The sequence below is a fragment of the Microcebus murinus genome, chromosome 6 (assembly GCF_040939455.1).
Source record: "Microcebus murinus isolate Inina chromosome 6, M.murinus_Inina_mat1.0, whole genome shotgun sequence".
NCBI lineage: Eukaryota > Metazoa > Chordata > Mammalia > Primates > Cheirogaleidae > Microcebus > Microcebus murinus.
In genome coordinates, this window is record NC_134109.1 from 9400082 (window position 1) to 9411491 (window position 11410).

Genomic DNA, 11410 nt, shown 5'->3' on the forward strand with positions numbered 1-11410 from the left:
ATTCCTCATTTTCTTTTTTATGTCATAGTATTTAGATCCATGCAAGTTCCTGTGGGTAGAATCTCTAGCTATAGCATCTCTGCGTTCCTCGCAATTAGCCTAGAAAGCTTTGCATGGACAAGAGGAAATGTAATAAGAGACCCTTACTGGATGCTTGTATTAGTTTCCTATTGCAACTGCGACAAATGACCACAAACTCGGTAGCTCAAAACAACACGAATGTATTCTCTTACAGTGCTGGAGGCCAGCTCCAAACAGGGGTTGGCAGGGCTGGTTCCTTCTGGGGGCTCCCGGGAGAACCCGTTTTGTTGCCCTTTCCGGCCTCTAGAGGGCGCCTGCATCCCCAGCTCAGGGCCCCTCCCCCGGCCCACCCCCTGCGTCCATCACTCTGGCCGCTGCATTGCATCCGTGGTCCCATCTCTAACTCTAAGGACCCTAGTGATTATATTGGGCCCAGATAATTCAGGACCATCCCAAGACCCTTAGTTTAATGATATCAGCAAAATCCCTTTACCATATATGGTAACATTCACAAGTTCCGGGGATATCTCTGGGGGTGTTTATTCAGCCCCCCAAATTGCACTTATTATGTCATAAATAATCAAGAAGAAAGCCAGGCTTCTTGGTTCACTGCTGTCTTAGGTCCGCCAGAAACGCTGGAGGGTTTCTTTCCTATGGGACGAGGACATTGGAGCGAGACTTCTAGGGGTGCATTGTTTGTAAAGTTCCCCGACCTTGGTCCTGAAGAGCCGGCCCACGAAGACGTAAATCACTGGGTTCAGGCAGCTGTTGGTGAAAGCGAAGAAGTTGGCCAGTTGCAGGCCCAGGTCGATGAACTCCTCCCAGAAGCAGCCTCCGAGGGCTCGCACCTGGAACAGGAATTCCAGGAAGGCGAAGAAGTGGTAGGGGGCCCAGCAGACCAGGAAGGTAGCCACGAGCGTGAGGATCAGGGCCGTGGTCTTGCCGTCCTTAGGGATCCCGCACCGGGTCCTGCCCACCTCCTCTCGCCCTCGCAGGCTGGCCAGGATGTGGCAGTTGAAGAAGACGATGGCAGCCAGGGGCAGGAGGAAACCCAGCACGTTCAGCTCCACGATCCTGGCAAAGTGCCAGGCCTCGTGGGGGAAGTGCAGCACGCAGGCGGAGACGTTCAGGTCTGGGACGGCCTTGACGGACCGCAGCAGGAATGTGGGGACACTCAGGAGGCCCCCCACGGCCCAGATGAGCACGCAGGTGGCCTGGGCCTGCCTCCGCCGCCGCCACCTCCGGCTGGCCATGGGGTGCACCAGGGCGTGGTAGCGGTCCTGGCTGATGGCCACCACCAGGAAGATGCTGATGAACAAATTGGCCTTGATGACCCCGTTGACCACACGGCAGAGGAGCGCTCCGAAAGGCCAGTTGAATTCGTTCCAGATGTTCTCTGCCCAGAAGGGCAAGCCCAAGACAAATACCAGGTCGGAAGCCGCCAGGTTGGCCAGGTAGATTTTGGCCACGTTCAGTCGCCGCCGGGACAGGAGGAAGACGGACAGGACAAAAAGGTTTCCCAGGAGGCCGAAGGAGCAGATGGTGATGATGAATACGGGCAGCACTCTGTGCAGCAGGTCCCAGGCTTCCGGGGCATTGTCACAGGACGTGGCATTGGGAGCGGGGAGCTGGCTCTGGTTGGAGGACTGGAGCTCTAGGGCGGTCCAAGATGCCATCCACAGTGACCTGAAATGAACGGCACGTAGAATAAAATAGGAGGCAGCAAACTAAGGCCCATGGGCCAGACCAGCATGCCGCCCATTTGGGGACGATAAAGTTTTATTGGCACACAGATAACGCCCATTCATTTACATACGGTCTGTGGCTGCTTTGGTGCTACAGTGGCCGAGCTCAGTGCTCGTCACAGAGACTCTCTGGTCTGCAAAACTGGACATATTTGCCATTTGTTCCTTTCGAGGAAAAGTTTGTTGATCTCTGGTTTCAAGGAAGGGCCCTGAGTCCGAAAATCCTGGTACAACCACTTGGTGTGAACAGCTTAGATCCACTGACTTTTACTTTCATTTTAAAAAATTAGAGTGAATCGTATCCGTCTTGTGGGACTGTGGTGCGGGCTGGCGATAGTACTATGGGATGCTTAGCACGGTGCCTGGTGTAGAGGAAACGCCACACGGAAGGCGACCATTAGTCTTATTGACAACTGTACACGCGTTACTATTGACAGTGTAACAGACGTTTAGTGAGCACCTACTTTGTGCTGGCACTTTGCCAGGCGCTGGAGATACACAGGCCAGAGCAGCCTCGACCTCCCAGTGCTCGCCGTCCAGAGGGGACGTGGACAGGGAGACAGTGGTTGTGACCTGAGACAGAATCAGAGCCTAGGAAGGGGACAGCCAGGAAGGGGAGCTGATTGCTGGCACGGGGACCCAGTGGTGTGGACAGGGTGGGGGCAACGGTGCAAGGTTCCCAGAATGAGAGGATTCTTCCGCTGGGCTTCAAAAATATGACTAATAAAACCGTAAGAATAACAACTAACATTTATTAAATGCTCTCTCTGTCCCAGACACCATTCTAAGTGTTTCACATTTAAGCATTTTCTCATTTAATCTTCCTAGCACCCTGGGAGGTGGGGGCCGTTATTGTCTCCAGGTGGCTGATCAGAAAATCGAGTGCTAGGGCCCGAGTCACTTGTTCGGGGTCACAGAGCTGGTCCAGGGTTCAGCCTGGATTCAAACCTGGGCAGCCTGGTTGGAAAGCCTGTGCCCTGGGTTCTGCTGCACGAATGTCCCCACCCGGCAGGTGAGTGGGCCAGGCTCAGAGGAGTCGCCCAGCTCGTCCGAGGAGACCCAGCTGGGGAGTGGCGTGCTGGGCTGTGGACCTCAGCTGCAGACCCCACGGGCCGCGCTCACGGCCACACACGCTGACTCGCCTCCCACCAGCCCGTGCTGAGTTTCGGGGGGAGAGAGATAGGGGTGGCGAAGAAACTCTGCCCCTTCCCTAGGGCAGACCACGCCTCCCAGCCGTCCACGGTCCCACAAGGGCTAGATCACGTGGCGTACTCGTGGATTTGGGGGGTCCTGCCAGCAAAGCAGGGGACCCACAAAGTCCGATACACGGAGCTAGCAGCTGCCTACACTGTGGCATTTCTGGGGCTCCAGACAAGCCAAGCACCTAAAAATCCTTCCCCAACCTGGATGAGTTAATATACGCAAGTGCTTAGCAGTATTCCTGACGCGTCGTCAGTGCTGGGCAAACGTTAACTGTCATCATCACCATTGCTATTATTCCTTCAGCTGGGCAAAGCCCCACAGATTCTAACAAAAGATATCATATACGACAAAATTAATCTCGGAAGAGTCTATTTGGCTGTGTGACCTTGGGCGAGTCACTTCATGTCTCTGAGCCTTTCCTCATCTAGGGAGGACATGATGACATCAAGAGGCCCCTCCAGCTGTGACATTGTCATATCACTCACCCTGAGTCATTCACACTGGAGTATAATTTACTGGTTGCTCCAGGCATTTAGCCACAGAAAAAGTATTTGCTGAGCACCTACTAGGTGCCAGGCACTGTTCTAGGTATTTGGGACATGGCTGGGAATAGAGCCGGTAAAAATCCCTGCCCTCACCGTGCTTATAGCCTGGTGGGAGGAGAGAGTCGATAAATAATAAGCATACTAAATAATCATGTTGGCCGGCGCTGGCAGGGGGCTGGTAGCAGTGGAGGTGCTGAGAAGGCGTCAGGTCCTAGATATATTTTGAAGGTAGTACCACCATGAGTGTCAAGGTTTTTTGCCTGGGCACCTGGGAGTATGAAGTTGTCATCAAGAGAAATGGAAGTGGCTCACGCCTGTAATCCTAACACTCTGGGAGGCCGAGGCGGGTGGATTGCTCAAGGTCAGGAGTTCAAAACCAGCCTGAGCAAGAGCAAGACCCCGTCTCTACTAAAAATAGAAAGAAATTAATTGGCCAGCTAAAAATATATAGAAAAAATTAGCCGGGCATGGTGGCGCATGCCTGTAGTCCCAGCTACCTGGGAGGCTGAGGCAGGAGGATCGCCTGAGCCCAGGAGTTTGAGGTTGCTGTGAGCTAGGCTGGTGCCACGGCACTCTAGCCGGGGCAACAGAGTGTGACTCTGTCTCAAAAAAAAAAAAAAAAAAGAAAAAGATAAAAAAGAGAAATGGAGATGACAGACGGAAGATGGGGCAGGATTTTGGGGGGAAGATCAGGAGTTCAGTTCTGGACTTGTGAAGGTCCCGACATCCACTGGGCGTGAAGCTGGGATGGTCAGCGGGCAATTAGATACTCAAGTCTGGTGTTCGGGGACAAGGTCTGAGCCCATGAGGCATCATTGGGAGCTGTAATCACACAGAGGAATTTAAAGTCACCAGCTGGAGGAAGTCACCGAGGCAGAGAGCAGACAGCAAAAAGAGTAAGCGGTCTGGCTGCCCGTTGACAGATCAGCGGAAAACTCGGGGAATTATGGTTTGGTGGCTGTGAAATGCCCAGAGCGTGTGGAGGAGGCTGGATGCTCTCGCTGCAGTGGCTTTGTCATTCTTTGCAGGGCATAAATTCACAACTGTATGTTTATTTTATTATTGGTCAATACTTCTAAAATTTGCCATAAACCCTTCTGGCAGCGATGAGCTAAAAAACCAAATGTTTAATGAAAATGCAAGTACTGAACTTGTGTTTCTCAAGGAAGTTGGCGGTGATAGTGTGACTTGCACGAAATGTCTGTTGACTTTTACATCACCACGGGGGCTGTGGCGATTTCACCGAGCACAGGAAAACCGGGGACTCAACGCTGCCAGTCTAGAAGTTAGTCATTTTAAGAAGATTGCGCTCTGAGACGCAGGTTTCACACACGCAGCTGCAGAAGGTGCTGCGATGGATTTCTCGTGAGCTTTCACTTAGATCCCATGCCTGCTCTTTAAGTCAATTCAGCTGTTTAGCTCCAGCTTGTCATACATACAGCGGCGGGAGTGATGGCCGGTGGCGCGTTGGCTCCATAAGAAGAACTTCACAGACAGCAAAACGGTGCCCGTTTACTATCAGTATACTCTGGTCTTCAAACCGAAAACCAGTGAATTCTAATTCAATTCTTCTGTCCAATTCATGGAATCAAAGCAGAGCTTTTGGAAGTTCGTTCTGGCAAAGTGAAACAACTGACTTTCTTTGGATGCTATTCTAAATTAAGTTTAAATGTTTCGTAAAGTTTTTGGAAATAAAGTTACTGCATATTTGTGAGGATAACATACATTGAAATTTTGGTGGGCCACAGTGTCATGGTAACAACAGGATTCTTACTAAATTAAGAGACCAGTGGAACAGGAAGTGTGATTGGAACAAGTTGTGGCTGACGCACAACATATATTAATTAGGGCCGGGCGCGGTGGCTCACGCCTGTAATCCTAGCACTCCGGGAGGCCGAGGCGGGCAGATTGCTCAAGGTCAGGAGTTTGAAACAAGCCCGAGAAAGAGCGAGACCCCGTCTCTACTATAAATAGAAAGAAATTAATTGGCCAACTAACATATATATAGAAAAAATTGGCCGGGTATGGTGGCGCATGCCTGTAGTCCCAGCTACTCGGGAGGCTGAGGCAGGAGGATCGCTTGAGCCCAGGAGTTTGAGGTTGCTGTGAGCTAGGCTGACGCCACGGCACTCTAGCCCGGGCAACAGAGCAAGACTGTGTCTCAAAAAAAAGAAAGCAAGTTTGTGTGCAGAGAAGTATTATTATAAAATGTATTGTAAAAGAGCAAGGGAGGGAATGATCAAAATCAAATACTGCACAAGATTTAGTTTTGAAATTCTATAATGAGCCTCCAAAATATCTCGATTTGTGGGAAGAATCTTTTTTTCTTTTTTTTTTTCTTTTTGAAACAGAGTTTCACTTTGTTGCCCAGGCTAGAGTGCCATGGCGTCAGCCTAGCTCACAGAAACCTCAAACTCCTGGGCTCAAGCGATCCTCCTGCCTCAGCCTCCTGAGTAGCTGGGACTACAGGCATGCACCACCATGCCCGGCTAATTTTTTCTATAGGTTTTTAGTTGTCCAGCTAATTTCTTTCTATTTATAGTAGAGACGGGGGTCTCACTCTTGCTCAGGCTGGTTTCGAACTCCTGACCTTGAGTGATCCACCTGCCTCGGCCTCCCAGAGTGCTAGGATTATAGGCGTGAGCCACCACACCTGGCCAGAAGAATCTTCTTAATTGGATAAATTCATGCTCTATACAGAAATGAGATGAAATTGAGAAAGGCTGTGATATGAAGTATCTAAAATTGACAAAACATTCAAAACTTAAAAATAGCTTTAGCTTCTTTGAACGGTATGATCCGGCAAAAATATTATTATAGAAAGGCATCCTGAACTAGGGCAGAAGCACCTATAAAAATGTCTGGGCTGAAATATTTATGCAATTTCATATGCAAACAATGGGACTGAGAATAGGCTCTGCCTGGCAGGATCTGCTGAGGGCTTGTCAGGTAGCCAGCACCTGCAGCGGGGATATCTTCTCCATTAAATATATTAGAGACCAAGAGAAGTGTCAATTGAAAGTACCAATTTAAAAATTTTAACCAGGCTGGGCGCGGTGGCTCACACCTATAAACCTAGCACTGTGGGAGGCCGAGACGGGTGGTATTGCTTGAGGTCAGGAGTTCGAAACCAGCCTGAGTGAGAACCGTCTCTACTAAAAATAGAAAGAAATCAATTGACCAACTAAAAATATATATACAAAAAATTAGCCGGGCATGGTGGCGCATGCCTGTAGTCCCAGCTACTCGGGAGGCTGAGGCAGGAGGATCGCTGAGCCCAGGAGTTTGAGGTTGCTGTGAGCTAGGCTGACACCAGGGCACTCACTCTAGCCTGGGCAACACAGTGAGACTCTGTCTTAGAAAAATAAATAAATAAAATTTTTAATCATAAAATTTTAAGAAAAAGATTTCAGACAATTACATAGAAAAATTAAAAATAACAAGATGTCATTAAAAAATAAATTCTTTGGAAAAACGTCAATGACATGCTATCAGAGTGAGATAGGAGATTAAGAAACTGACATGGGGATATGTCATAAGAACAATTATTTTGCTAATGTTACTTTTCAATGTTTAGTTAATTAATGTGAAAATTTTTTGTTTTTCTTTAACATACAGTCATGCATCGATTAATTATGTGGCTATGTTCTGAGAAATGTGTCATTAGGTGATTTTGTCATTGTGCACCTACACAAACCTAGTTGTTGCAGCCTAGTGCACACCCAGCCTATCTGGTCTGGCCCATTTCTCCCAGACTACAAACCTGTACAGCACGTTACGGTTCCAAATACTTTAGGCAATTGTAACACAATGACAAGTATTTATGTATCTAAACATAGAAAAGGTATAGTAAAAATATGGTATAAAAGATAAAAAATGATATATCTGTATAGGGCACTTACCATGAATGAAGCTTGCAGGACTAGAAGCTGCTCTGAGAGAGTGAGTGGGTGAGTGGCAAGTGAATGCGAAGGCCTAGGACATTACACTACTATAGATTTTTTTTTTTTTTTGAGACAGAGTCTCACTCCGTTGCCCAGGCTAGAGTGCCGTGGCATCAACCTAGCTCACATCAACCTCCAACTCCTGGGCTCAAGTGATCCTTCTGCCTCAGCCTCCCGAGTAGCTGGGACTACAGGTATGTGCCACCATGCCTGGTAATTTTTTCTATATATATGTTTAGTTGTCCAGCTAATTTCTTTCTATTTTTTTTAGTAGAGATGGGGTCTCGCTCTTGCTCAGGCTGGTCTCAAACTCCTGAGCTCAAACAATCCCCCCGCCTCGGCCTCCCAGAGGGCAAGGATTACAAGCAATAGCCACCGTACCCGGCCACACTACTTGTGCCTGGCCACACTACTAAAGACTTTATAAACACTATACACACTTAGGCTACACTAAATTTGTTTATTAGGTAAACATTTAAAAAATTTAAATAGATTTAGGGAGTCCAACGAATGCTATTACATGTATATATTGTATAGTGGTAAATACACTAAATTTTTTAAAAAGCTTTTCTTTCTTCAATGATAAATTAACCTTAGCTCACCATAATTTTTTTACTTTATAAACTTTAATTTTTAAAAATTTTTGACTCTTTTATAACAATTAGCTTAAAGTACAACACATTATACACCTGTACAATAATATTTTCTTTCTTTATGTCCTTATTCTATAAGATTTTTTCTATTTTTAAAGTTTAATTTTAATTTTTTTTTTTTTACTTTTTAAACTTTTTTTGTTAAAAACGAAGACAGAAACACACAGGTTAGCCTAGGCCTGCACAGGGTCAGGATCATCAGTGCCAGTGTCTGCCACCTCCCGTCCTGCCCCACTGGAAGGTCCCCAGGGGCAGTGACACACATGAGGCTGTCATCTCCCATGGTGACAATGGCTCCTCTGGGTACCTCCTGAAGGACCTGCCTGAGGCTCTTTTACAGTTCACTATATTTTTTCATGAGTAGAAGAAGTACACTCTAAAGTAATGATAAAAAGTGTAGTATAGTAAATACGTAAACCAGTAATACAGTCATTTATTACCAAGTTTTATGTAGTGCATGCATGATTGCATGTGCTAGACTTTTATACAGCTGGCAGTGTAGTAGGGTCGTTTGCACCAGCATTTCCACACACAGGTGAGGAATGTGTGGCACTTTGGCGTGACAAATTTTTCAGCCCCATCATGGTCTTATGGGACTGCCTTCATGCATGCAGTTTGTCATCGACTGAAACGTCAGTGTGTGGCCCACGACTCCACACCGGTGTGTATGTATTTAAAGACTTTTTGGAAAATATTTTTTGACTAGAACTACTTCAGAACTCCATCAATGTAATATAGCCAATTTGTTGGTATCTCTGTCTTTCTTTTCTTTTCTTTCTTCCTGTCTATCTCTCCCTTCTGTCCTCCTTCCCTTGCTCACTCTTTCTCTCCTTCTTTCCTTCCTCCCTCCCTCCCTCCCTCCCTCCCTCCCTCCCTCCCTTCCTTCCTTCCTTCCTTCCTTCCTTCCTTCCTTCCTTCCTTCCTTCCTCCCTCCCTCCCTTCCTCTCCTTCCTTCCTTCCTTCCTTCCTTCCTTCCTTCCTTCCTTCCTTCCTTCCTTCCTTCCTTCCTTCCTTCCTTCCTTCCTTCCTTCCTCTTCTTCCTTTCCTCCCTCCCTCCCTCCTTCCCTTATTTCCATCTTTCTCTCTTCCTTTCTTCTTCTTCCTCCTTCTTCATTGTCCTATCTCTCTCTCTCTGTGTCCATATACATGATTTTTGGTGGAAATAATTTCGACTAGACTAAAACCACTGTGCAACTCCATCAATAAGACCAATTTGTTGGTGCGTGCACACATATACTTCAGGTCGTTTCTATTCCTGACACATGTCCCCTAAGAGACCTGTCACTGTGGGGTGTCCCGGCAATGTGGACAACACCTGGCCCAGCCGCCCTTCCCCTAGCTCGCCTCTGATCCAGGCGGGAGGGTGAGGTCTCCGGCTCCAGGTGGAAGGTGGGAATCTGTGTTCTGTGATTGGCTGGGTTTCCTCAGGAGAAGGCGTGAGGTCCCGAGCTGAGGTGGGAAGGCGGGGATGAGGGGGGTCTGAGAAGAGAGAGGAGGGAGTGGGGGCTCGCCCAGCAGGCTGTGGCACCAGGGGCCCTGCTGAGTTGCAGGGGTGGGTGCAGGTGAGCCCGGTCTCTCAGCTGTGCGCCTGGCCCCTGCCATGTCCCACTCAGGGCGCAGGCGTGCAGGGAGCTGAGCGCTAGGTCTCACCGCTGCAGTGGGCACTGGGCTGCTCGGGCCGAGCCCCTCTCCAGGGCCCCCGGCCCCACTGCCGGGACCCGGGCTCACAGCTGCATCCCTCTCTGAGCATTGCCCTTGGCCTCCAGCAGCTGCCTTGACCAAGGGTCTGCCCCTCCCAAGGGCAGCCCGTAGCCAACAACTGGCCCAGCCCCTAGCCTTGATTTGGGACAGTTCTGAAGGGCCACCCGCTCCGGAGCACCCTGTGATTTCAGCCGGGGCCTCAGTTGCAAGTGCCTGCCTGTCGTGCCCCCGGAGAGCCGCACAGCACACCTGGGCACGGAACCCCGCTGCAGATTCTGTTTCCCGCTGAGCGCTAAGACAGCTGGGGTTGGAGTTTTGCCCAGGGCTTACAGAAAGGCAAGAGAGGGCGAGATTTGGGAGGACCCAGAGGAGGAGGCGACGTGAAGATAGAGGTGGAGACTGAACTGGTGATGCCTCTGCAAGTGCCAAGATGGCTGGCGGCCCCCAGAAGCAAGGGGGGCAAGGAGGGACCCTCCCCTGGCACCTGTGGAGGGAGCACAGCCCTGCCAACACCTGGATTTCAGATGTCTGGCCTCCAGAACTGGGAGAGAATACATTTCTGTTACTGTAAGCCACCAAATCTGCGGTCTTTTGTTACAGCAGCCGCAGGAAGCCAACACGCCCAGCAAACCTGGCTTCTTAGACGCTGGGTGGGCAACCCCAGCGCCCCCCGGGTACTGTGCGTACTTTGAGGAACTATCTTCTCAGCTGCCCGCCGGGCCACAGGCCGTTCCTTCCTGTGACACTTCTCTGCGTGCACTCGGGAAGTCCCATGTGCCAAGGAAGACCTTGTTTAGTCTCATCTCAACCTCCCTCCTGTCCTGGGGCTTCCATCTGGACTTAACCCTTCACAAAAATGTCCCCAGAAAGGGACATTCAAGTTGGCCCACAAATAACCTGACCAGTTCTTGGCCTTATGAAATGCCATAAGCCATACTGCAAGGACTAATTTGATTTTTGTAAATCAGAATTTGTAGACTGTAGCCGCTCAGAGTCTGGACATGTTTCATTTGACCTTGATATAAAGAACTGCTTCTGGAACCATCCCAAACTGTTCCAAACACTCTCTGTCCTGTTCTGGAAAAGCGATTAAATCTCACACCAGGCATGGAAATGAAAGTCTCTTACACTGATCTAGAATTATTAAAAAGAAACATACACCCACAGAGGCAGAAAATTTTGCCAATATCTAGGCGTACAAGGAAGCTTAATGTTTGATCTTTTTTAAATAAGAAACACAGATTTCCTCTTATATTCCCGTAAGAGAAAAAAGATGGTCATTTACTTACTGGGGCAGAAAATGAAAGAACTCACACCTTCAGTTGGATTTTCTGATGATGAGAGCTGCTTTCCGAGGTGCTCTCTGTTCTGGGAAGCTCTGTGGCAATGTGCTTAAGTTATATAACCTCCACTCGCATGATGTCACCAGGGGGGATTGCCGAAAAAGTGTGTCTTTCAAGACAGAGAAAGCAAGCTGGGGTTTGGAAAGGAAAATCTACTTTCCTTTCCCTGCGCACTTTGGGAACGGCGAGAGATCATTCAGCTACTATCTCCCTCTTTACTTCAGTAACATCTGGGGAGACTCCCAATCCTGTCCG

At 48.8% G+C, this 11410-nt stretch overlaps 1 protein-coding gene across 1 annotated transcript; it reads right to left on the bottom strand.

The window, feature by feature from the left end:
* Positions 1-201: 201 nt before the first annotated feature.
* Positions 202-11410, bottom strand: BDKRB1 (bradykinin receptor B1). Its single transcript, XM_012791044.3, has 2 exons — positions 11102-11410; positions 202-1707 (listed from the first exon to the last, which is right to left on the bottom strand). The coding sequence occupies exon 2, from the start codon at positions 1695-1697 to the stop codon at positions 639-641; it is 1059 nt and encodes a 352-aa protein (XP_012646498.2). The 5' UTR covers positions 1698-1707; positions 11102-11410; the 3' UTR covers positions 202-638.

What these genes read in the sequence shown, in the direction of transcription:
- BDKRB1 (XM_012791044.3), bottom strand. Translation starts at nt 1,697, where the DNA reads ATGGCATCTTGGACCGCCCTAGAGCTCCAGTCCTCCAACCAGAGCCAG.